Below are 27,698 nucleotides of genomic sequence, written 5' to 3' on the forward strand. Positions count from 1 at the left end.
TAGTACATAGACCACAGTTTCTGTATGTGACTTGCTGCATCACTAAAGAAGTAAGGTGACTTTCATGGTGAGTGGGATACACTCAATTCAGGAAATCAGAAATCTCATGTATGGAAAGGTAGAATGGCCTCTCTGTAACACAACTGTGTACACTTCAAGAGGTCACAGTTCAAATTGGAATAATCCTTCTTTCTCCCTCAGAATGTGTCTTTCATATGATGAAAGGTCCAGCATGGTACTCAGTAAATAATAACAGAATGACTGGCGACGTGTGTAAAACTAATGCTGACAAAAGCACTTGGTAGCACCAATGCTGTCCATGTCAGCTGACTGATATGGCAACCACAAGCCTTGTAAACGACATTATGAAGTTAAAGGTGACTCCGAAGACTGAGGAGCAAGAGGGCATGCATTGGACTATACAGGTGTGCCTGAGAATGTTTCCAAAATGTACCCCAAAGGAAACACAAAATATTCGAGTGCAAAAAAGAGGGAGCATATAAAGACACAGGCCAGCCTGTGCCTTTTTGGGGTGAAGTTGTAGATAACTTACGTTGGCAGAGTAGACAATCTGAGAATACCAAGAGGGTAGCAGGCAGAGTTTGTGAAAAGGAGGAAAACGATTCAGGAAAGGCAGAAACTGACTCTAAGGCATTGAATGCAAATGAAGAAGAATTACTCCAATGGCAATAATGCAGTCTAAGAAGAAATAACCCAGAGACTGGAAATTGGGTATCCTTTATCCAGTATGGTGGCCAGCAGGCATGGATGGCTCAGGCACATGTGAAAGTGCCAAGTTTAAACTGAGAATCGCTGTAAATGTAGAACACATGAGATGGTAAACAGGAGGATAAAGAAGGTAAAATGTCACATTAATACTTTTGTATGGATTCCATAGTGAACGATAATATTTGGATACATTCAGTTAAATAAAACATTATTAACATTAATTTCATCTTTTTTTAGCCTTTTCGAACTAAACATTTTACTTAAGAAGTAGAAGTTTTTTCATGGCATATATAGCTCACGTGATAGTTCTCTTTGATGGCCTTGCTCCAGAAGTACTTCTTTTTTTTTTTTTTTTTTTTTTTTTTTTTGAGGTACTTCTAACACAGTTTGTGGAGAGAAGAGAAAAGGTGGAAGAGAGATAATATTGTGGTGGTCGAAATTACACTGGGCTTAGAGTTCACTTCCTGGGTATAGGTTATTGAGTGTTACATAATTTCAGAAAACCTCAGTTTCCTCATCTGTAAAATATGGTGCTTGCTAATAATGTCTGTTTGATGGAGTTGTCGTTAAGCCTAAATAGGAAACCACGCAAAGCCTCTAATGGGATACTTTGCATGTTGCAGAAGGTCCTCAAAGAGTAGTTCTTTTCTTCCCTTCCTTTCCTCCACTCCAGAGGCAGCAGGCAGAGCTGAAATAACCTTAGTGAGTTCTGAATGTGCCAGGTTTCTAAATGCATTGGATTGCAGGAGATGGGACAAGTGAAAGGGGAGTAGAAAGCTCGGTGGAGAAGTCAGAGTTTAGCAAGGACTGCCGCCAGTCTGCAATGACAAAGCCACCCACCAATTTAAAAGGAGCGTAGAATGGCAACAGAGAACAAGCTCTGATGGGTAGCAGGCAGGATTTAGAAGTGCCCTGTCCAGGTGCTGGAGAGGATGTGGAGAAATAGGAACACTTTTACACTGTTGGTGGGACTGTAAACTAGTTCAACCATTATGGAAGACAGTGTGGTGCTTCCTCAAGGATCTAGAACTAGAAATACCATTTGACCCAGCCATCCCATTACTGGGTATATACCCAAAGGATTATAAATCAGCACACGTATGTTTATTGCGGCACTATTCACAATAGCAAAGACTTGAAATCAACCCAAATGTCCATCAATGATAGACTGGATTAAGAAAATGTGGCACATATACACCATGGAATACTATGTAGCCATAAAAAAGGATGAGTTCATGTCCTTTGTAGGGACATTGGATGAAGCTGGAAACCATCATTCTGAGCAAACTATCACAAGGACAAAAAACCAAACACCCCATGTTCTCACTCATAGGTGGGAATTGAACAATGAGAACACATGGACACAGGGTGGGGAACATCACACACTGGGGCCTGTCATGGGGTGGGGAGAGGGGAGAGGGATAGCATTAGGAGATATACCTAATGTAAATGATGAGTTAATGGGCGCAGCACACCAACATGGCACATGTATACATATGTAACAAACCTGCACGTTGTGCGCACGTACCCTAGAACTTAATGTATAATAATAATAATAAAAGAAGTGCCCTGTCTGGCTTTGCTAAAAACTGCTGTCAGATACAATTGGATTAAGCAGATAAGTTTCCTATTACGTAAAGGAGTATGATTTTCTAATTCTTCGTGGTTTTGTAAAGCCAACTCTGAGTTAGCCATAGCCTCAGCAACTTGCAGCAATAATGCATCTTCAAATAGAACTTAGCAACCCTGAGAAAGATGCCAAAACTCATGCTTAGCGTTGAGCTAAGAGACTCACAAAGAGAAGAACTTATGTACTTGCTACTCATAAATAAGCCACCCACCAAGGGACGCCAGATACCAGTGAATGTCCCAGGATCCTGAAGAGGCTCAGTGGGGGCAGCAAAAGCAGATTATTTCAGAGGCCCCTGGTCATGATTTGACACTTCTTAAAGAAACGATACTGAGGCCAAGGAATTCTGATGAATGAGAAATTCATCTAGTTCCAATCTACTGGATTTATACTTCAAGAATGGTCATGTTTCTTCTTCCATTAGTCTCGACAATGGGAAAGAAAAATAGATGCACAGCTATCCTAGAATGGTAGATAATCACCAAATTACTCCAGGAAGTGTTACAAAAACCACTGGTCAACAGAGACTTAAAGAGATCTGCTTCTGCTCTAATGGCACCAGTGACTTGTTCCTTCCCCACTGAGAAAATTGAGTCTCTCTTCTATGGACCTCAGTTTCTTGATTTGAAGACCATTAACAGAGAACAGGGCATCGTAAAACCAGTTCCCTTATTTTATGCATTCAAAAGAAGCGCCTTCTTTGTACATGACTGAAGAATGTTGTAAACTACTCTGAGTTTTGAAGGACCCCCCTCCTCTCTATGACAAATATACCACACCGAGGGTTTCAAAAACCCAAGTCAAGTAAATGCTGGTAGTCACAAAGATGTACAAAAGGACATGGAATGTGTCTTAGTCAATTCAGGCTGTAATAATTAACAAAATAGCTTAGACTAGTGCCTTATAAACAACAGAAGTTTATTTCTCACAGTTGTGAAAGCTGGAAGTTCCAAGATCAAGGAGCCAGGAGATTTGGTGTCTGGTAAGGCCTTGCTGGTTCAGAGACGGCACCTTTCTGCTATGTCTTCACATGGTGTAAGGGGCAAGGCGGCTTTCTGGGGCCTCTTTTATAAGGATATTAATCCCATTCATGAGGGGTCTTCTCTCATGACCTGATCACCTCCCAAAGGCCCCACCTCCCAATACCTTCCTATTGGTGATTAGGTTTCAACATATAAATTGTGGGGGGAACACACATATTCAGACCATTAACACCACCGATATCCAGAGTTGCCTGTTTCTCATCTCCTTCTCTATGTGCCTTAGGCATAAGGAAAATCCAAAAATACAATTATTTTCTTGCTAGCAAAGTGTTCTAGTGGGAAAATCAGTCATGGTGTTAATAATCTGTTTGTCTTATTAAAGTGTCCTCTCTCCCACCCCATCATCCAAATTAGTAGAGAATTTAGAGTCAGCTGAATAATTTCACCATTGAGTTAAGTCATTTAATAAGTGTGGGTTTTCTTCCAGCAAACCGTAAATAATTATGTTGAATCAAGAAAAAGATGTTGTTTTTAGCTAGAGTGTAAAAATGTCACTGTAGTGGCCAGTGTGTGAAAAAAAAGAAAAGGCAATTTTAGCTTGGTGGCTCAGACAACTTGGATTTAAGTCACTGCTACAAACGGCTTGTCACACCTGTTTGGGACACCTTTGCCCAAGATTCTCAAGTGATTAGTTTCATGTAATTCTTTCACTAAATGGTATTTTCTCTCTCAATGCAGAGACAGGACCGTGCCACATCCTTACTGACCTCAAAACCCAAAGTAAGAGAGAAAATAAGTCTAACTAGAAAATAACACCAGGCAATCATGACATCCGCAGATGGCTTGTGGAAGCTGAATATTCCTTCACTTCTCAAAACAAAACCCATTTTTTTTAAAAAAAAAAGTCTTCACTTCATTTCCAGTGGCCTAAAATGTAAGGTCTTCTCCATGGTCTGACTGCTCCTTGGGCCTCTGCTATGTGCTGCCAATGAGATGCCCAAGGTTCTCTGGGCTTGTCCACAGCCCCAGCCCTTTGGAGATCCTTCCCAGTGGGGCTCAGGTTCCTGCAGGATTTAGAAGTCTGCAGCTCATGCACTCAGCAGGGCAAACTGTGGTTGTTTACTCCTCCTGTCATCTTGGTTCTTTTGTCCTAGTGACATCTTGACTTTTCTATGGCTTTTATCAGCCAGATAAAGAGGTCTTTTCCACCTCCAAACATTTGTGAGATCCTCTCCCAATTATCAGTATACTGAGTCCTGCCCCCAGCATGTCTGTGCAGTGGTGTGCTGGAGATGGCCTGTGCTGACCTGCAAGAGTCAATTATGCACAACTCTTCCCGACTTTGACATCACAGGGGTAGCCTCCAATCAACCATGGTGGTAGCATTTGCACCATGAACATCAGAAAATGCTACAAATCAAGGTTTCGTCCCCCAGGCTCAGTTACTAAACATTTGCAAGCTCACCCCTGTGTCCGTCTATTGACAAATCACTTCCTCAAACTCAGTAGCTGTCTCCAAAACCACCCCAAGTGTGGGGAATGTTCAGCTCCCATAAGCTGTCTGCAGACCTCATGATTGCCTGGTGTTGTTTTCTAGTTAGACTTCTTTTCTCTATTACTTTGGGTTTTGAGGTCAGTAAGAATGCAGCACAGTTCTGTCTGTGCATTAAGACAGAAAATACCACTTAGTGGAAGAATTATACAAAACTAATCACTTGAGAATCTTGGCCAAATGTGTCCCAATCAGGTATGACAAACCTATTGTAACAGTGACTTCAATCTGTGTTGTTTGAGCCACCAAGCTGAACTTGACCACTTTCATTTTTCTCAAAGGCAAGTTTCTGAAAGTTAGACCTAAATGAAATGTTTTGAAATATAAAGTTATTGAAATTTTCAAATAGTTGTTAGCAATAATATCCCCCATTTTTAATGGAGTCATAACAGAATAAATATATTTATGTGTGTATGTGTGTGCAATCATGGGTGGGTGGATGGATGGATGCATGGACGAATGATGTTAAAATAGAACTAAATAGGTTGAACCATAACATGCAATCAAGGATGGGGGAGGGAAATGAGGATGGGGCTTCCCCTCTTTACTGTGTCCTCATTTCAGGGCCCTTGAAAAAACATCAGGTTCTCTAAGTCACAGTTTGAGAAACACGGGTTTACTAAGTTTTTAAATCAGCTTTATTGACATATAATTTTACACAAAAAAATATCATTTTTATAAACTTTTTATTTATTTATTTATTTATTTATTTTGAGACAGAGTCTTGCTCTGTCACCCAGGCAGTGGCATAAGCAACTTTTTATTTTGAAATAATTTTAGATATACAGAAAAGCTACAAAATAGCACAGAGAATTATCTTATACCCTTCACCCAGCTTCCCCTAATGTTAACATCTTACGTAATCACAGTACAGTTATCAAGATCACAAAGTTGACATCTACAGACATTTTTAAACGTCACCAGTTTTCCCACCGAGCTCTTTGTCTGGTCCAACCAAGATCCCACAGTGCATTTGGTTGTTGTCTCTTTAGTGGCCTCCTCTCCATGTCAGATCCTTGGTCTTTGCTTATTTTTAGGACCTTCAAAGTTTTGAAGAGCTTGGGCCAGTTTAGGTTTGTCATCTATTTCCTCATGATTTGGTTGAAGTTATAGATTTTCAGCAGGAATACGACAGTGACGTTGTACAGCTGTCAGCATATCATATCAGTAAATGGTGTTGATATGCCTTATTACTAATAAAAATGTTAACCTTCACCACTTAGTATAATGCTTTTGAGATCCATCCATATAGTTGTATGTATGTGTTGTGTGTAAAGAGGCAGTTTATTCCTTTTTATTAACAAGAAGAACTCCATTGTACGGAAGTACTAAAGTTCGTTCATCCATTCACTAATTGATAAACATCTGGGTTGCTTCTGGTTTGGGGGTATTACGAATAAAGCTGCTATGAACATGTATGTACAATAGTTAGTGTCTGCAGATTTTTCATTTCTCTTGGGTAAATATCTGGGAGTGGTATGTAAGTATAGGTTGAATTTTGTAAGGAACTACCAAACTCTTTTACAACATGGCTTTACCTTTCACATTCCCATATCTGAGGTTCCAGCTGCTCTATGCTCTCACTAGCACTTGATATTGTCAGCTTTCTTTACTTTAGTCATTCTAGTGAGTGTGTGGAGGTATCTCATTGTGGCTTCTATTGTTTCCTTAATGACAAATAATATGAGCATCTTTTCATCACCTATCTTTTTGGATGAAGTGTTTGCTCAAATTTTTTGTTCATTTTAATTTGCTTATTTCTTTTGTTTTTGTGTTGTATGTATTCTTCATACATCTTGAATACATGTACTTCATAAGATACATAGTTTGTGATTATTTTCTCCCAGTCTATGGCCTGCATTTTAATTTTCTTCGCAGCATCTTTTGAAGAGCAAAGTATTTTTATTGTTAAGTTTTGTTTGTTTGGTTTCATTTGATGTGGCTCATTTTATCAATCTTTTTTCTTTCCTAGTTTTTCGCTTTCCTTTTGTGTGTTCTGTCTAATAAATCATTGTGTAACCCAAGGTCACAAAGATTTTCTCCTATATTTTCTTCTAGAGGACTTTCAAGTGGCAACAGCTCCTGCTATGTTTTCCTTTTGGTTTCTCTACCTATTCCCTTAACTCTAAATCTAGTAACAGATTCTCTTCCACCAGTTAAGTGCCCTGAGAATCATTAGTCCTTTGTTCAGTGAAGAAATATTTGTAATGATTATGAGAAATTTTGATTCTTTTGTTACCATAAATATTCATGTGTTGGTTTCTGTGAGCACTTGCTGCTCACACTTGTGGTTTCTGTGCTCCCAAAAGCACAGTGTGCTCATAAATATTTAACAACTGGCTCTCCTCAAATAAATAAATAAATAAATAAATAAATAAATAAATAAATACCCTGACATGTAGCATTTGCAGATTTCCGTGATGTAAATACTCACATGGCAAATTTTCAACTACTAGTGTTACATCAACTGATTTACAACAGTCCTGAATTTTTAATAATTGTCTCTCATGACAGTTCATAAGATATAAGCCTACTGCAGCACAGCCCCAGGTGCAGGCAATTTATTTGAGGTGATCTCCAGGAACCAAAAGTGAGGGAGTGAGAGAAATGAGACAGAAAAAGAGGAAGCCAACAAAGGGGGAATTAAAGAGCTGATAACACTGAGGACAACTGGGGCTTGATCCTGTGGAAGAGTCTCAGATGAACTGTGCAGACCACAACTCAAAATCGTCCCAAGGAGGGTGGAGAAGACCAGGTCACTGAGGCACCGATTCCTACTCCTGTCTCTCTGTTATTGATCATTGTTCTTGGGTTGTCAAAACCTGGACATTTTCAGGGTGCTCTGCACATGGACCGAGAAAAGTTCTCTAGCACTGGTAGGAGCTGCAGGCAGAAAAGTAGAAAGTCATAGGGTGAGATGTGGGTAGGAAGCTGTTACAGGTAGGAAGCTGCCAGTGTATCTTACGTTGTCCATTGTCAGAAGTGGGCAGAGGGTACATCTGCTCCATGTACCAGACATTTTAAACACTGGATCACTGCTATTCCACAACACCTCCCATTAGATCCACAGTCAGAGGTATGATTCCCTGTCTGGTGTAAAGTTGATGATAAAATATAACCAAGAAGAGGGACCTTCGGTGTCCATTAAATATTGCTTTCTTTATTGGCTGATGTCAGTGGATTCAAAGTCCCCACCTGACCAGACCTTAGTGGCACTGGCATTCCCTACAGGTGCATGACTTTCCTCCTTCTGTTCAATTAGTACATTTTGTATTCTTCGAAGAAGGGGTAGTTCTTTGTCAGTCCTTAAAATATATGTAAGTATAATTAGTGGAATCCAATCAAATAATTTCTCCATCCAGGCCACTTAATAATTAGAACTATATGTATGTGTGGATGGGGAGGAGGATTGTCTTGCAAACTGATAGGCAAGTCAGATTCAAATATTTTTTTATCTCCAGACTGTCTCACTGTGGTAGCATCTTGAGCTCCAGTAAGCCGTCTACATTCCGGGAGTATTTCCGCTGACCTTTCCTTGTTTGGACGTCTGACCTAATGTTTCTGTGGTTATGTAGATCAGAGAGAATCTTATCATGACAAATAATAAGATATTTTCTTAAATGCAAAATCCCAGTCTTTCTTGGGGCAAAAAGAAATTGGCTATGGCTCTGTCTTCTCCGCTGGGGAAATGTCCCACAGATGTGGAACAGATGGGCCTAGATTTAGATACCATCTGCTTTTCAGTTGTAATTAACATCGGATCCAGGGGCAGATTGGATTTTACCATTGCGTTGGTCATCCCTTTTGACCGCTGGGGAATCCTAAATCATGTGTTTGTTAGAACGTGAAATCTGGGTTGGGTTTCTTTGGATGGGTAAAAGCTCTTAGGAGTCAAAGGAAGAGAAATAAACCAACCTCTTCAGCGCACCATTCCTATGTGTCTGTTTCTGTGGAAGTGGCCCCCACAGATGCAGTCAGAGAATAAGCCTGCTGACCATTCCTGGTGATTTTGTAAAGAAGAACATATGCAAAGCTTCCCCAAGTCCACTTCTGCTCAGTAGGTCCCACTTCTTGAACAAGTTGTTTAAAATAATAATGACCCCAGCAACAATAAAACTATCTAGCACTGACTGAATGCTTGGAACATTCCAGCTATTGTGCTAAGAATTTTGCATGCATTATCCACTTTCAAAACAACCATATGAGGTTGGCACTATTATTTTTCCCATTTTACACACAAAGGAAACTGAAGCCTTAGTGAGGTTAAAATACCTCGAGTCACACAGCTGAAATATGGACCCAGGCTGTCTGATTCCTGCTTTGTAACCACAGTATTGTTACTACCTTCACTGACTTATTTACATCTGGGGAGAGCAAGGGTAACCAGCTAGCAAATTTCTTCCATTCCTGTTTTGTAAGGTGCAGAAGAGAACGGCAAAAACTCAAAGCTACCACTATACTCCAGGCTCTTTATGACCTCAAGGGAATTTATTTATCTCATGCTTCAGCATGCCTTACCCCAGTGTGCCTTTACACGATCTCCTGGATTCCCATTTGCGACTCTGCTTCTTGCTTTTTCTGAGCCCTGGGGAAGGTAACTGGAAGCATGATTAAATTTTAGCTCTCTGCTTTGCAGCCATGGCTCCTAACATTGGTGTTAGCATCTGCAAACTGCAAGTGTAGATCCTTCTCATTAACAATGAGAATATCTCACATTGTTCTTCTAACAACAGTAGAACCAAAATGTTGTCTGAGAACATCTTTCTCTCGAGTTCTGATTGCTCTCTAAGTGCACACTGGGTGAACAGATTGCAAGAAGGACATGCTGAGACCAGGAGTCATTTGTACTGATGTCCAGGTACCAAGGTTTCCCTGGAATACCCCTGAGTTTCAAGCTGGCCTATATCAGCCAGAGACAAAGGAGCCCATGTGCCTAACTAAGCTAATTGTCTAACAAGAGAGGTTTTGAACTTCCTAGTTAAAAGTCCATCATAATCATCTGGTAATTATTTTAATGGGTTGTCATTGAAGTGTGAAGTTGAAAGTGCTGTAATAAGAAGGTTCAGTCTGGCTTCATTAGCTGTACTAAATCTTAAGCAATAAAACCGAAGGTCAGAGTTTAAACCCCACACAAGTCTATTAGCTTTGTTCATTTACACACACAGCCTCAGACTGGACCCCTACCCACTGCCATCCAGCTTGTTAGCTCTTTGCACCTATCATGAGAATGACCAGGCTAGAGACCCTAGGATGACCTAGTTGGCCCATCACCACTAATGAGAAATCATATTCCACCCCAGGAACACATCTTATGGGATTAGGTCAGTTCTGGCAATAGGATACAGTATAGAGAAGCGGTTAAAGAAGTGATCCCAACCTGGGAATCTTACCATGGCTTTTAGCTGCTGGGTGCACAAAGCTAGATTGCATGGTGACCCCTGAGCACCTTCTCAGGGTGCCGATCTACAATGGGCACTCAAATATCATTATAATAAACTGGAAAGATGGTGTTGCTTAACTTGGATCTCCACGTCACAGAAGTCATTACACAACTGAAGACAAATTAATCCACACAACTGAAGACAAAAACCCATCCCCTCCACCTGAAGGATCTTTTTTTCTTCTACTGTTACTAGCCTAAATACACATATTACGTATATCTCATAGGTGCTCACATTGTCCCCGCCAGCTGAGATTTTAAAATTGAACAGTGTGTGGTAGCTACCCGTGTTAAATAAAATGTGTTCAGTATCTAAATATTAAATATTAAAACCTCAAATTCACCCACAAGTTGCCTGCTTGAGAAACATACGAAAGAAACTTGAAAGAGAATAACAATGAAAAGAAAGTGGGAGAAATGTTGCAGAATTGTTTGCAGAATATTGACTATGCTTGTGCCAGGGGAAATGAATTAGTAAGAGGCTTTATTTCTATACACATTTTTTTATTAATAGAAGATTAGTTTTCTCCTCCCTCCTACACAGAATAAATGTTGAATAAATATTTAAAGAATATGGGCTTGAAGAGGCGCCAGATTACGAGCCTGCTGGTGTCCCGTGTCCCAGACCTATTCTGTTTTTGGAAGTCGTGGTTGCTTGCCCTTGATTGGCCAGCAGTTCCACTGTCTGATGTTATCTGGTAGCGGCAATGTCCATCAGCTCCCGAGTCTGAGTTTGCAGAGACAACAAGAAAGTGACAGAAAGGCAAGAACGCAAAAATCTTGATAAATTTAACCAGTCTTGTATCTTACAAAAGCACAATGTTGGGCAATAAACATTGCTCTAACTCTGGCACGAAAATTCCTACGTTATTGTGATAACCCTCAGAAAGGCTCAGGTTACTAATAAGAACCTTTAGGCAAGAAGTAGGTTTCTTACGAACCTTGAAGTAAAGAACTCTATCATCTTGTAGACAGTTGAATGAGTTTTGAAATTTAAAAGGCCTCTAGAAAATTCAAATGATCTAATATTTACAATAGATACCTAGATAGAAGTCATTGTTCTCACTTCTCAAGTAAGCCTGAAGAGGAAGATCCCAGTGTTGGCAAACAGGGCCTCCAGCCAGCCAGTCTTTACCTGGGATCAGCAGAACTCCCACAGGGTATGCCACTGGGGTTTAGAGGAGTAGTGGGGAGAGAGTATCATTGAAAAGTGGGAGAGGATAAAAGGGAAGAAAGAATCTGATGAACCAGGAGAGGTCACGGGCATTCTGAGCTTCCTCTCATATTGCTGAAAGCAATCAGGGTTAGATCCATGGGTTCTGGCTTGGATTGGGGTCACACAAATAGTATTGAAGTCCCATCATCAATACCACCATCATCACTATCATCATCACCAACATCTTTGTCATCATCATCACCATCTCCTCCTCATCACCATTATCATCATCATCATCATCATCATCATCATCATCATGTCCCCACCATCATCACATCACAATCACTATCATCACCATCATCATCACCACTACTATCAAAATCTCATTCATTATCACCATCAGATAAGATTCATCTAGTGGAGTCAGCAGTGATTCCTGTTCAAGACAGACAACCTGAACTTATGCATCCAAATAGCATGGTCCTTCCCGGAATGAACTTTACCTGTTCCTCCAGTCTCATCTGTTTGTACTCCTTCATGCACAATCTACATACTAGCAACAGTGAATAATTTGTAGTTTTCAAGATAAACTGCATTAATTTTTGACACCATGCTCTTACTCATTCTGTTCCCTTGCCACTTCCTTCTTAACTACTTTGCTTGGCTAATGCCTGTTCATCTTCTCAGATGTTATGTAAGCATCAGTTCTTCCAGATAATCCTACCATATTATCCTCTCACTCTCAGCTCACTGCAACCTTTGCCTCCCGGGTTCAAGCAATTCTCCTTTCTCAGCCTCCCAAGTAGCTGGTGTTACAAGCATGAGCCACTCTGCCCGGCTAATTTTTGTGTTTTAGTAGAGATGGGGTTTCACCATGTTGGCCAGGCTAGTCTTGAACTCCTGACCTCAGGTGATCCACCTTCCTCAGCCTTCCAAAGTGCTGGAATTACATCGTGTGCCAATGCACCCGGCCTCCATCCTCTCACTCTCTAAAACCTAGGTTAGGTGTCCCTCCTCTGTGCATATGTGGAATCCAGTGAGTAAGACTAGATTTAGCTTTAATTTCAAAGGCTCCACTTACATATGTAGAAGACATGTTGGGGTTCCAATAGATCCACATGAATTCTCTTTACTTGTTTGTGTGTTTATCCAGTAGCTCTGTGTGCTTTGCTACTAATGCTTCACCCCTACAACCTTCAATGAACTACCTTAGGCTATGGGAGCCACTTCACCTGGATGCGCTGAGAGTGGGAAGCACCTGGGAATTTGCATTCTCAGGGGGATCAACAATCAATGACTGATTGCTATAGTAGTAGGAAACTCCAGCGGCTTTGCCTCAAGGTGGGACAAGTTCTGTGGTGCAATCCACGTTCTGTGCAGGGTGAGACTAAGGCTGAGGTGTCACCTGGCATCACACCCCTCATTGGCTGCTGCTTCTTCCTTGTCTTGCCTTTGTCACCACCTTATTGGTCTCCCATTGCATATGGATTCTTATCTGAGGGTCTACTTCCGAGGAATCCAACCAAGACCTCAGAGCCTTTTTCCTTGTATTGATTCCTATAAACTGAAAGCCAATTTCCCTCTTACACTAAATGGCATCTTTAAATGAATGAATGGGATGGTGACCAGACAGGTAGGGAATTCTGCATCTTCAGTGCCTGGAGTCTACTGATAATGGAGGCTGTGTGATTCAGATGAGGGACTTTGAAGTCATGTGGCACTAAATTTGGATGAATGCTGACTCTGTAAATCAGGCATCTTTCTTATTTCCTCCAAATGTAAGTTTACTCATCTGTGAATCACAGATTCAGTAGGCCCAACTTCTGTACGTTGGTTATTGGGAAGATGAAATGAGCTAATGCGTATCAAGCACTGAGCCCAGGGCTTGGTCCACTGAAAGCTCATTCACTCATTTATTCATTCAAATTCCAGAAAGAGTACCAGGTACTGCTCTGGAACTAAGGATACAAAAGTAAACTAAACTGTCCCAAGATCATTCAAGCAACAGCCAGGAGGCCAGTGTGCCTGGCACAGAGGCAGCAGCAGCAAGGGAGAAGGATCTGAGAACAGAGTGGCTACTTAGTGTCCATTACTCAAAATCAAGAGATGGTATCTAGAAGCCCAGCTTTGCAGCTTTTCTTGAAGAATCAGAAGCTTTGCCCACACCAAACACATATTCTCTTGCAACAACTGGCTGAGTCAAAGATGGGCCTCCACCGTTTAGCGAGCAGTGGGCCCTACCTCATTCATTTCTACATTCCCACACCCTGCTGTTTCCCGTGGGCAGCTGAGGTCATGGCCCAAGCAGTAGCCTCTGACAACACCAGGGACTCCCATACTTCTCATTGCTCACTGTCTCCACCCTGTGCCTGTCATTCTTTCCCTCAACCACAGAATGGGAATAAAGAACCTCAATCATCTGTGCCTGTTCTTGTATAAACCAAATGAAGACTTCTACTGGGTAATACTTTGAAAAGGAAGGAAACCCATATAGATGTAGGAGGAATTAACATTCCTTATGCTACAAGAGAGGTCCTTCCTTGGAAAATAATTAATGGACTCAAACCAGGAAGGCATCTTCCTCTAGAATCATGCTTCACAGAGTATGTGTGCGCTTGCCAGGGGAGGGTTGCCAGGAAAACCAGGGAACATTTCTGCTTCTCCATCATACTTGGCAGCAGGGCTTCAGGAGGATGGCAGTGAGAGGGGATTTCACTTTTTCAAAAATGAACTTTCTTAAAGACATAAAAACACAGCCATCAAGCACATGAAAAATGCTCAACATCACTAATCATTAGGGAAATGCAAATTAAGACCACAATTAGATGCCATCTCACACCAGACAGAATGGCTATTATTAAAAAGTCAAAAAATAATAGTTGCTGACAAGGTTGAGGAGAAAAGAGAATGCTTATACATTGCTGCTGGGAATGTAAATTAGTTCAGCCACGGTGGAAAGCCATTTGGAGGTTTCTCAAGAACTCAAAACAGAATTTATCATTTGACCTAGCAATCCTATTACTGGGTATATACCCAGTATATAGAATATTTTACAAATCATCCAAAAGAATATAAATCACCCTACCATAAAGACATTGCAGGCAGCACTATTCACAAAAAGCAAAGACATGGAATCAACTTAAATGTCCATCAACAGTAGACTAGATTTTTTTAAATGTGGTACATATGCACAATGGAATTCTACACAGCCATAAAAAAGAATGAGGTCATGTCCTTTGTAGCAACATAGATGGAGCTGGAGCAAATTAATAAACAGAAAGTCAAATACTGCATATTCTCATTTATAAGTGGGAGTTAAACATGGAGTACACATGGACACAAAGCTGGGAACAGCAGACACTGGGGCCTGCTTGAGGGTAGGGGGAGGGAGGAAGGTGAGGATTGAGAAACTACCTATCAGGTACTATGCTTATTGTCTTGGTGACTAAATGGTCTATACAGCAAACTCCCGCAACATGCAGTTTACCCATGTAACAACCCACACATCTATCCCTGAAACCTAAAAGTTGAAAAGAAAAAAATAAACTTTTAACCAACTCCAAAACCATGTCTCAATCACCTTCTCTTTGCAGGAGAAAAATAGATATATGGATCATCACACACGCATTAGAGTGGCTGGAAAAATAAATTGAAATACATCAAAAATTAAAATTTTTGTCCATCAAAGGACACAGTCAATAGAGTGAAAAGGCAACTCACAGAATGGGAGAAAATATTTGCAAATCATGTATCTGGTAAGGGGTTAATATCCAGAATATATAAAGAGCCCTTACAAGTCAACAACCAAAAAGCAAACAACTTGATATCAAAATGGGCAAAGGACTTGAATAGACTTTTCTGCAAAAATGATCTATAAATAGCCAATAAATATATAAAAAGATGCTCAAAATCACTAATCATTAGGGAAATGCAGTTTAAAACCACAGTGAGATACCACTTCACACCCATTAAGATGACTACTATCAAAATATCAGAAAATAATTGGTGTTGGCAAGGATGTGGAGAAATTGGAACCCATTGACACTATAGTTAGGAATGTAAAATGGTACAGCTGCTGTGGAAAATAGTATGGCAGTTTCTCAAATGATTAAAAACAGAATTCCATATGATCCAGCAATTCCACTTCTGGGATTATACCCGAAAGAATTGAAATCAGGGACTCAAAGAATATTGCATCATTCACAATAGCTGAAAGGTGGAAACAGACCACCCGTAGACAGATAAATGGATAAGCACATTTGGTATAGATATATAATAGAATATTATTCAGCCTTATAAAGGAGGGAAATTCTAACACATGGTGCAACAGGGATGAACCTTGAATATATTATGCTAGGTGAAATAAGCCTATCCCAAAAGAGGAAATATCATATGATTTTACTTGTATGAAGTACCTAGCACAGTCAAATTCATAGAAAGGAAAATGATGGTTACCAGAGACTAAGGAGAAGGGGAAATGGGGAGTTATTGTTTAATAAGGACCGAGTTTCAATCTGGGAAAATGAAAAAAGCTCTGAAGATGGATGGTGATGATGGTTTCATGGTATGAATGCACCACTGAACTGTAGATTTAAAAATTATTAAAATGGTAAATTATGTTATGCCTATTTTACCACAATAAAAATAGTTTAAAACATTTAATCCAAAGTAATAGATATGTGGGAATATGTACAGTATTTGTATATGTTGATACATCCAGTATATACTACGTATATATGAACAGTGACTAAAATAGACGGAGAGATATACAGAGGGTTTTTTAGAGATGCAGGCCCTCCCAGAGATATTGGTCCTTCCCGTTCCCCAATTAGGTTTGCTCTCCTCTGTCTTACTTAAGAAAACCAATACATAGGCTGACTTAGAAATGGAAATGGTTCACAAATCCCAGGAAGCAGTCCAGCTCAGGAACCCAAGAAAGAGTGGATCGGGGAACCCCTGTGGGAGGTCAGACCTGCCCAGCTGTAATGGATCTGCCCTTCTCTGGCCAGCCCCCAGCACTTCTGGGTAGCAAAAATCCACATGGGATGTAAAGTGCAAGATGTCGTATCAGTGTTCTTCTGTTTCTTCCTCTTGACACACTACTTGTATTTTTATGTTTCCTGTGTCTTGATGCTTTGCACGTACTTGTTTTGTACAATGATTTCATCATGTATGTACTTATTTGAGGGCCTTAGTAAATCGGCAGTGAAGGCAAGGAAGTGATAAAGGCCTGATGTCTTTATGTTGAGTTAGACTTAAGGACTTCTTCATGTCCCTTTCCTCATCCTTCCACTCCTGTGGCCCTCCTGTCCCACCTGTGCCTCCCATTTCCTTTCCATCCTTTCTCAAGCTTCCTGGGTGGTTATTCTCTACTCCAACCTCTGTCCCATTTTCCGTTCTTCTCTGCCCTGCTCTGGACAGGGAGATCAGGACCTTAGCCCCAGGGCTCCCACACCTCTAGCTTTCACCTCAATTGATGGGAAGCTGCGACAGGAGAGGAGAGGGCAGGAGGAATAAGAGGCCCCGGCACTTCTTTTTGCTCCCTTCTGGCTCTCCAGGGTCTGGCAGCAGCTGCTTCCCTCCACTCCTGTGATCATCTACGTGCTCTTAACCCCCTTCCCCACACTTACCAGGCTGCAGCAACTCCATGTCCTCTTGCACCTTCAGGCCAAAGGTTCCCATTGTTGCTAGGCTCTGGGGGTCTCCGCCATCTTTGCTGGGTCCCCTAATCCTGACTGCACTGCTGCAAATAAGTCCTTCATTAAATTCTCTTCAGTCAGAAAAGAGTTATCTTTGGTCAAACACTTTTGAATTGTCTTCTGCTTTCTGCCCAGACCCTGACAGGTACACTAGACCTCCCCACTATTCTGGATGTATTAGTCTGTTCTCACACTGCTATAAAGACCTACCTGTCACTGGGAAATTTATAAAGAAAGGAGGTTTAATTGGCTCACAGTTCTGCAGGTTGTACAGGCTTCTGCTTCTGGGGAGACCTCAGGAAACTTACAATCATGGCAGAAGGTGAAGGGGAATCAGGCACATCTTCACATGGCCAGCAGGAGAGAGAGCAGGGGGAAGTGTTACACAATTTTTAACAAGCAGATCTTGGGAGAACTCTTTCAGAAGAATAGCATTGGAGAAGCTGCCCCTGTGATTCAATCACCTCCCACCAGGCCCCTCCTCCAACATTCAGGATCACACTTCAACATGAGATTTGGGTGGGGACACAGAGCCAAACCATATCATTGACCCCTTCTCAATGAGTTTTATGGAAACAGACCAGGAAATGTCCAAGAATGTCCCCAGTGTGATCCCATGCACCACCTGGTGCTGGTTAGAAATGGAGATCCCTGGGCCCAACCCAGATTGCTAAATGGATCCTCTGGAGTGATGCTAGGGACCCCCATTTTATCTGCATTTCCTGGTGACTCTGGGATAAAGTGATATGGTAACATAGGATACTTTGTTAATATATTAGATAGGAGATCTAGCATTAGGTCTCATAGCTACTTATTTTTGAAGTAATGATGAACACAAATGATAGTTTGATAGATACTCTGAAACATGAGTAATGTGATAGGAAAGATCTGTGACTTCTGCTGGGGACATATTCCCAGGTTTTGCCAGTATTATTGTGGCATATTGCCTGTATTCATAGTGGAAGGAAGTGCTGAATTCCAATTACAGGTTAGTGAGAACAAAGATGTAATTTGTTCGCATCCTTAGCAAACTCACAAATTCTTTCTGAGTGCTCTTTGGAGGACAGAGGGGCTTATGGACCCCAGGGTAAGAGCCTCAGTCTCCATAGAAGGGGATTTGAGGCCTGGTGGAGCTTAGAGCTGTAGACGTTCCTCAAATAGAAAGTAGGCTGTCCTCTTCCTGGAATGCTGTGTGGTATGGTGTGGTGTGGTGGTCAGGATTTGAACCCAGTGGGTCACCTGGGTTCAAATCCTGCCTCTATCACTTACTAGTCATGTGGCCTGAGCTGCTGGACTTCTCTGTGCCCCAGGTTCCCACTTGTGAGGCTAGATGAGGCCCATTGTCCCCTGCTTCAGGTGGGGAGGTAAATGGAGAAGGTGTGTACTGGACTCACAGTATAGCCCTATAGGGGGTACATCAGCATCAGCCCAGCTGCACAAACCTTGTTCCCAGAGCCTTCTTTCAGTGGGTTTCGAGGGGAAGCAGCAAAGGTCACCCGAGAAACTGACAACCAAAAGAAATAAATGACTTCCTCAGTAACACAGGAGTCAATATCTCAGCAAGCGGACACTGTGAAAAAGGCATCTTCAATGAGGAAGAGGGAGAGAGAGGAGAAAAGGAAGGAGAACCAAGGGGGGGAAAGTGAAAGAATCTTTTTCTGCTGAAACATTTCTCCAGAGATGGCAAACCTCTCATTCCCAAGACTCCAAAACAGGGACCCCAGTATGGTGACCTTGAAGAACACTAAATGGCCAAGGACACATCTGGGCACCTTAAATTCCTTTAAAGTAAAATAATCCAAGGACTTATGTTAATGGTGCAGGTACATTCACATATGCTCGTTTCCCTTGGAATTTGAGCCCCAGCAAGATAACTAATTCAGCTGGTAATGGCTCCCAAAGACTTTCCCAATGCCAAATGACTAAATAACCATAGGGTGGGACTCAGGAGAGGGTCCCATATACATTAGGAAGGCAGTTGTTTCTGAGAGTGGCCCATTGTGATTTAAAATTTTATTTCATTCCCTTCACAATCTTCCTTAACTCACTTCCCTCTTGTTTTACTGTGGGCTCTCTCAGAAGCAGACCCTGAGACAAGGATTTAAATGTAAGTGATATTGGAAAAGAGGAAGAAAACATCAGTAGGGGAATAGCAAGTGAGACAGGAAAGTGAAAGCTACTAATAAAAGGTACATGACCTGAACCAGGTGCAGTGGCTCACGCCTCTAATCCCAGCAACTCAGAAGGCTTAGAGGGGAGGATCGCTTGAGCCCAGGAATTCAAGACCAGCCTTGGCAACATAGGGAGGAGCCCCCCACCTCTAAAAATGTTGTGTAAAAAAAAATTAGCAAATTATGCCTGTAGCCCCAGCTACTCAGGAGGCTGAAGTGGAAGGATCCCTTGAGCCCAGGAGTTTGAGGCTACAGTAAGTTATGATCATGCCACTGCACTCCAGGCTGGGCAACAGAGCATGACCCCATCTCTAAAAAAAGAAAAAAAGAAAAAAAAACTAGGTCCATAACCAAGCCAGCAATGCAACATAATATTCTGGGCACCTGAAACTTAATTCAGCTGGGAAACTCTGGAGACAGCATAGAGTTAGCCCAGTCACGGGTACTGATATGCCAACTCTCAACATTTGAGGGCTCCCATGGGTGTTAATTTTCAAGCATTTCTTGACTTCTTCATGTGGTTAAATCAAAAGTCTTCAAACAAATTGAGGAATACTCTGGTCTTTGAAAGTCAATGGAGCTCTCTGAATTAATGCGGCCTGAAGAATATGGTGAAGGGAAGGGGCACCAACAGCCTTCTGCTGCATTCCTCTTCCCTGCAAACTCCCACCCCAAATCCTCTTGTTCAGAACCTGGACTGTGAGACTGAGCATTTCTCTCTAGTGACTAGAATCAATGAATGGTTCCAGAACAATGATATCCACACTGGTAGCAGCACCCTACAGCAGACCCATGGTCAGTTCCACCTTGTCCTCATGGGGCTATTAGATACAGAGCCTGTGATCAGGGAAAATAATTTTTAAAAAGTAACTTTTCTATTCCAAGCTTAATTATATGTGATCACTTGAAACTATGAAAAAGAGGAGGAAAAGGAAGATTTTATTATTATGATTCCAGCCATGTTCCCTGGGAGATTTAAGATTTAGAACAATTTCCACCAAGGCCACAGTTCTGTAGTGCTTCCCTAAAAATTGCTTCTCCACAACACCTTCACTGAAATTAAAGACAGAGGGACAGGAGTGCAGATGATGTAGTAAAAAGAAATTGTTTGTGAAAACCGCTGACTGTCGATGCAACATAAAACAGCAGGGTTAAAGTCCTGCTATTCAAATACATTTGCCCTCAGTATTCAGAAGCCCTTATGTAGATCAACATTCCAGCTACAGCCTGCTCACCTGTATTATGTCATGGGCCATGATGATTTCCTGTTATCTTAGGTGTTTTTCCGTTTAGCCACTGTAGACAAAGTTCTTTAGTTTTATTAGTCCCAATCAACCTTTGAAATTACCTGATGAGGTACTAATTATTTCTCAGAATCCTGGGTCAACAGCCACTTCCTCTATCTTCTCCTTGCACTACCTCTACCCAGCGTATCTTTTGTGGCCCACATCAGTTAGGGAAGCACATGGCTTCAAGTACAGAGCGCCCGGCTAATGGTGAGTGAAGCAAGTAAGGAAGTCATTTTCTCACATAGTTAGAAATACGGAAGAAGCTGATTTCAGGCATGAGTCCAGATGGTGCATGGTATCCTCAGCGCCCTGCTGCCCTCAACATGTTGGTGTGTATCCTCAGGCTTGTTATCTCATAGTCATAAATGACTGCTGCCATTCCAGACATCACATCCAAGTTGCAGGCTGGAAGATAGGGTGACTTTAGCTGAATGTGTGCTTTCTTCTCATTGGCCAAAACTGTGTCACATGGCCATGACTAGATCCAAGAAGGCCAGAAGAGTTGAGCATATCGTTACTCAGAACAAATGGAAGTTGTGTTTGCAAAATTAAAGGTTGAATAACTATGAATAGGCCACCAACAGCATCTGCGACATTACAGAACTCTATCCTAAGATCTCCACACTGAGTTAAGGTGAACTTCTTATGTTGGGTACTTCCAACTGGACCTCAGGCCATTCTTCTTTGTTGAAGGACAGTAACTTATTAAATCTTAGACCCTTCCCACCAAACAGTGCATCTGGCTTTGAGTTGGTGCTGCACACAATGTTGTTGAATTAATAAATAAATAACTCTTCAAATCCTAAGGCAGGTCTGCCTCAGAATAGAATCATCATTTTCCTTGGTGGCCTCTGAATAGTGTATGCTTTAAACATATAAATATTATTTCAGCTGAGTGGAGCTATCCCTGAAAGTTCTACTTTGTCATTTTGTCTGTTAGGAATTTTTCAAGTCTGCTTCTTGGAAGTTACTCAATATTGTTTTTTTCACTGTGGCTCTTTTAATTATCTGGGCTGTATCTGTTACCTGTACATCAAAGGACACTATCAACATACTGACTGCCTCAATAATGCTGCGTAACAAATGGCCTCACAACTTCAGTGACATATAATAAACAATTCATTGGTTCATGGGTTTTTCTGGTTCAGCTGAACTGTTGAACTTGGGCTGGGCGGGGCCTGTCTCAGTTGGGCTTACCCACGTTTAGGGATTAGCTGCTTGCCAGTTAATCTCTGACAGCCTTAGCCGGGACAACTGAGGTGACCTGTCTCTACCCTGCATGTCTCTTTTCCTCCAGCAGGCTAGCTTGGGCATGTTCTCATGGCATCCTTATTGTTGCCACGACAATGGCAGTGCCTGAGGGGCTGTGCTATGTCTAAGCCCTTTTGCTCATTGCTTTTCATTTACTTCTCACAACAGCCGTATAAGCACCAGGGAGCATGCAGTGATAAGGCCCATGTTGAAGGGTAAGCAAGGTAAGAAGAGTCACACAAAGTCACACAGCTTGGAACTTTCAAGTCTAGGACCTGATGGGAGATCCCACACCATGCCCCGGACTTCCTCCAAGGCTCCAGACTGTGTTGCTTTTAGCAACTGCTTGTACCCTGTCCGTGCTACTTGGGCATTTCCCTTGTTAGATTACACCAGGCCAGGTGCAGTGGCTTACAGCTGCAATCCCAGCACTTTGGGAGGCCCAAGTGGGTGAATCACTTGAGCTCAGGAGTTTGAGACCAGCCTGGGCAACATGGTGAAACTCTGACTCTTAAAAAAAAAATACAAAAAAAAAAAAAAAAAAAAAGCCATGCATGGTGGCATGCACCTGTAGTCCCAGCTACTCAGGTGGCTGAGGTAGGGGGATTTCTTGAGTCTGGTGGAACAAGGCTGCAGTGAACCATGAGTGCAATGCGTCACTATACTCCAGCCTGGGTGACAGAGTGAGACACTCTCGAAAAAAAAAAAAAAGGCAACACCAGCTACTCCATGAACACTACCCTCCTTGGGATCCATCACTTCATATATAGAGAGCCCATGCTTGAGTGGGGTGGATATTAATATGTGAGGACACAGATACTACCCTCAGTAGAAGGGAGGCCAGATACATGAACATAAAACAAAAGGGAATCCAGAGACATGAACATAAAACACGACTCACAGTCCAGGCTACACACGATCAATGCCAAAGCAGATTCCCACTCAGAGGGTTCTGAAAAATTCCCTGGGAAGAGAAGCCTTGTGGTCATGAGAGTAAAGATGAAATTCCAAAAGACCCCCCATCTTCTCTAGATGCCCATCATTCATTGTTTCCAGAAGGCACCCCACATTCACTTGTACCAGCTGCTGTAGCCAACCCATGGGCGTGGGTTCCAGGGTGAGTTACAGCATGTTTGGGCTGCCTCAGGGTGTTGGGCCAGCCCAAGCATTTTCGAGAGTTCAAATCTGTCTCATATTTTGTAGTGCATCTGGTAAAAATAATAATATTGATAAAGAACTTCAATGACTCTGACAGGCAGCCCCAAAAAGTGGATGGCTGGAATTCTAAAAATATCCCTCGCTGTCTGCAGTTGGAGAAGACAGCTCACTAGTAGATGAGCTGAACATCAGAAAAAGTGGCGATGGGGTGGTGAACCAAAAATGATCTTTATACAGGGAAATAGCCGGGCTCTGCGGGAAGGCTTGGAGGGAGTCCTGGGGTCAAATGTAAGCCCTGCCGTTTGCTGGCCATGTGTACTTGGGCAAGTTCCTACACGCTCTGCATCGTGCGGGAAATGCGACCAGTAACTCCCTGCCTCATACAAGATTTAGAAGAACTGAGAAAGTCCGGGTAATATACCTGGAGCATGCCTGGAATTCCTGTCTCAACAAACAGTGGCAAATGTGATTATTATTATTGTCAATGATATTAATATATCCTTTGAAAATAAAAGAATGGTCAAAGTAACCTAAAGATGCCTTACTCTATTAAAGCTATTTGTGCTAGTTGTATTGATAGTACCATCAACTAGTAGGTTTTCTGCATCTTAAAATTTGACTTTGAACCTACATTTTCTTCCTTTGTTCTCTTTGCTTGTGCTGCAGGAACCTGTTTTCCGGTGGGTAACATGAGAGAGAGTTAGAGCAGAGTGTTTTGTAGCCAGAGTGGCAGGCCCACCCTCAGGTGCCAGGAAGGGCTCTGCAGCTGGCAAGGGTTTATCACCTTCCAGGCCTGTCTGGGTGCCCAGAGGTGTTATGTCAAAGGGCATCTGGTTAACAGTGAGCATCCTTGCCTCATGCTGCCCAGCTCATGAGAACTCACACAGCTTTCGACAGTCACTATCCTCAAAAGTCCTGAGTGCTTGGCAGATCTCATTTCTCACCCCCCTCCAAGCATGGATATAACAGTGTTTTAGATGGAACTTCTTGCCACAAAACCAGATCAATACGTAATACTGGAACATATTCTTGGTGAGATGGTTTATGGACTTCTAGGCAGTGTTGGCTGTTTCAGTGAGTTGAATATGTCAGCTATGGACAGCTTATTTAGATCTTGATTAATCCACAGATGTGCAATTCTGTATCCTGATTACCGAATGTGAGTGTCCTTTCAAAGCTAATCTTCAAACTTGCATATCATTGAATCAGCCAAGTCATACAGCAAAAGAGGGTTTGAGTCCATTACAATTTGGGGATGTATTTTCCGATTTTTCCCAGGCTACAAAATACAGCAAGAATTATTCTTAATTGACGTTTTCAATAAAAAGCCCATTGGCAAATAATTTTGTACAGATTATGAATGGATCTATTAATGAGTTATTTTTGAGATTTTTTTCTCCATGCCAAGCATCCCAGGCTCCTCAGAAATTAAAGAAGTATAAGACAGAGTTCTTACCTCTAAAATCTCCCATCACCTACAAAAGTTACAGAAGAAATACTATTTCAGAGTGAAAATATTGATAGGGATTATAAAATACAGATAGAGTCACACCAACTGAGAGAGAAATGTAGCCACTATTTTGATTAATGGCTTTACAAACTCTTATATGCAAATATATAATGTGCGTATGTACACATATACATAGATTATGTAATAAAAAAGAGATTGTAATGCTGTTTTTCATTTAGCAATGTATTGTGAATGCCTTTCCTTGTCACTTCATATTGGATTTACACAATCCCTTTTAAGGGCATCTTATTGAATGATGAACCACAGTTTATATAACCCATTCCCCAAGGTATATTTTGCTAGGTTTGATAACTTATTGTAGCCAGCAATTGTGGAATGAAAATACTAGTGCATATGTCTTTGTGCATTTGTCTGATATTTCCACAGGATCTAGCATTAAGGTATACTTTAAAATCTTACGATCTCATGGAAGAGACCAAACATATATGTGAAAAAGCAAACAAGCTCATGCAAAGCAGGGACCCTGGGGGTACATTAGTGCAACTGCCAAGAGCCAAAGGCAAGAGAGATCATTTCATGCTTGGGTTGCCACAGAAGGCTTCATGAAGGACGGTTGCAAGTGACAGAAACTTAAAATTGCTTAAGTGTAAAAGGCCTATTATTGGCTCATGAAATTGGAAAGTCCACTTTGATTTTAGACTGGAGCTGGGGTCAGGGGTCACATGGTGTCATTTGGGATGTGTGTGTGCCTGTGTGTGTGCGTGCATGTGCCTATCCCATCACTTGGATCGGCTTCTCACTGTGAAAGCAGCATTATTCTCAGGCAAGTTTTCTCTATATGACAGCTGCCTCTAGCAGCTCCAGATGTGGGGTGTTTATATCCATAAAAAGAGGGTGTCTCTCCCTCAGCTTCTCCATTTATCTCTGCTTGGCCCCTTACAGACCTGTCCCTGACTCTCCACTGTGTGACAGGGCATGGATGATCTATGGCTATCCTGGGTCATGTGTCTGCGCCCTGTGTGAGTTGGAGAGGATGTATGACTCCCATCCTGAGGAGCACTTCTCAAAAGGAAAAGAGACTGGGAGGTCAATAAATGAACGCAATGTTCATGCTGAGGTTGCTGGAACTTGAACCACACCTATTAGATGCTTTGAGAAGCAAGTAACAGAGATGTTCTAAATCAAACTGGCCTCAACAGTGCTCATAGTATGTTATGAAGTCAAGAGGCAGGGTGGGCACTTGATCAAGGGCTCAGGGATGTTATCAAGGGCTTAGGATTTTTTTTTACTCAGGGTCAACTTCCTCTCAAGTCAGATTCCTTCAATATGACTGTCAGCGGCAATGAGGGCTCCCAGCTTCCTCCTCCACAACCAGCAACAGAGGGTGAGAAATGGCTCCCTTTGGCAAAAACTAAAAGCCTTTCCTGCTCTCTAATTGGGCCAGCCTAGGTCATGTGCTCACCTCTGAACCAATAGCCACAGCTAATGAATACTACATACTAATTGACCAATCAGCATCCACTCCTGGAGAAAAGGATGGGGTCACCTTCCACATGCGGCATGGTGGATATTTGGACAAAACTGGGGTCTCCTTAGGAAAGAGTGGGAGAAGGATGTTGAGTGGTCAATCAACACTGAAATCCTAGTAAGATTTCGTTAGAGAGGAAACATGGGGTTGAATAGAGTGGAGAGGCAATTTCTGGCCAGAAGGTAGAATTCCAGGTGATACCCTGGTCATAGCTGACCAAGATGCAGAAGCAAGTTTGCAAAGCTTTCCTGCAGGAATCTGGTGAGTAAAGAGGTTCAGTTGGAAGTGTTCATTTATTTATTCCCTCATTTCACATACCTTTATGGAGTACCTACTATATACCAGGCCCTGTGCTGACTGCTGGGGATATGGCAATAATTACATGAAATTAATTATATGACATTGTATCCTCATGAACTTCTGGTGGAGGAGACAGACAATAGGTGAATTAATTTAACATATAATATATCGGGAAAAACCAAAGAGATAAATGAGATAGAGAGAAATGGGAGTGGGCGAAAGAGGTTGCCATCTGAGCAGGGACCTGAAGGGTGTGATGGCGTGATCCAGTGGGCTATCTTGCAGGAGAGTGTTCCAGGCAGAGGGAAGAACAAGTGCAAAGGCCGTGAGACAGGAATCCATGGCATGTTTCATGGAAAGGGAGGTGGGCAAAAGGAGAGTGGCAGGTGATAATATCAGAGAGGAAGCTGGGACCAGGTCACAGGGGAGTGTTGTGGGCATTGCAGAGACTTGGTATTTAAGATGTTGAATTCACGATGACAGAAGACATTATCAAAGCAGAAGGTGGCTGGACCCTCATCTTCCTGGCCCTGCCTCGCTCTAACTTTAACCCCTTTTATCTCCTCTCTTCCAGGCCATATACATGTTCTATGCGCTGGCCATTGTGTGTGATGACTTCTTCGTCCCTTCCTTGGAAAAGATCTGTGAGGTACGTGCCTCATATTCTTGGTATGTGTGAGCCAGACTGGGGACTGAACCTGTGCCCTGTATTGTTCCAGCCTCCTCACCAAGGTCCTGGGGAGCCCTTGCAGGGCAGCTGAGGTGGAAACACCAGGCATCAGCATGTTTGAGAGCGATGGTCATTATTAGCACAAAAGTGCCATCAGTCCACTGAGCATTTCATGACACCGATCAATAATCAGACGAAAACCCAAAGGACCAACCTCCTCAACTCCATTTAGACCTAACTAATGGTGCTATTTGTATTTTCCTTCCCCATTTTCTTTTCCTTTTAACCTCACTCTTCCTTTCTCTCTGTCATTTCCTCTACCCCTCTCTCCCGCGTTTCCTTCTGCCTCTATAACTCTCCTTTGATGATCCTTGGGGTCCTCACAGGATTAAAAACCTCCAACCGCATACCTCTGCCACGCTTCCTCTCTCTGTACATATACAGAAATGCTCCAAGTGGAAGCACTGAGATGAAAGAATTGGCCACAGAGATCAGGAAAGTGTCCTTGTTAGAAATCATCACAGTGCATGCCAGGCTGAACAGCAAGTTAAACCCCTTTCATCAAAAAATATTCAGCAGATCTAGAACTCTTTCATTCTCTTGCCTCTTTCAACTCTTTGTCTGTTTGGAAATGTAGTTTCCTTTATCTGAAAGCTTTCCATTTTATTTAT

The 27,698-nt window shown here is 42.0% G+C and overlaps 1 protein-coding gene across 2 annotated transcripts in view; it reads left to right on the plus strand.

The window, feature by feature from the left end:
- SLC24A3 (solute carrier family 24 (sodium/potassium/calcium exchanger), member 3) overlaps nucleotides 1–27,698 on the plus strand; it is a 453,583-nt gene that overhangs the window by 279,060 nt on the left and 146,825 nt on the right. For both annotated transcript variants that reach the window (XM_011979523.1, XM_011979522.1), the window contains exon 3: nucleotides 26,932–27,006. In XM_011979523.1, coding sequence (XP_011834913.1) covers nucleotides 26,932–27,006 — 75 coding nt within the window. The remainder of the gene's footprint in view (nucleotides 1–26,931; nucleotides 27,007–27,698) is intronic.

Source organism: Mandrillus leucophaeus, unplaced genomic scaffold (genome assembly GCF_000951045.1).
Source record: "Mandrillus leucophaeus isolate KB7577 unplaced genomic scaffold, Mleu.le_1.0 Scaffold202, whole genome shotgun sequence".
In the NCBI taxonomy this organism is placed as follows: Eukaryota; Metazoa; Chordata; class Mammalia; order Primates; family Cercopithecidae; genus Mandrillus; species Mandrillus leucophaeus.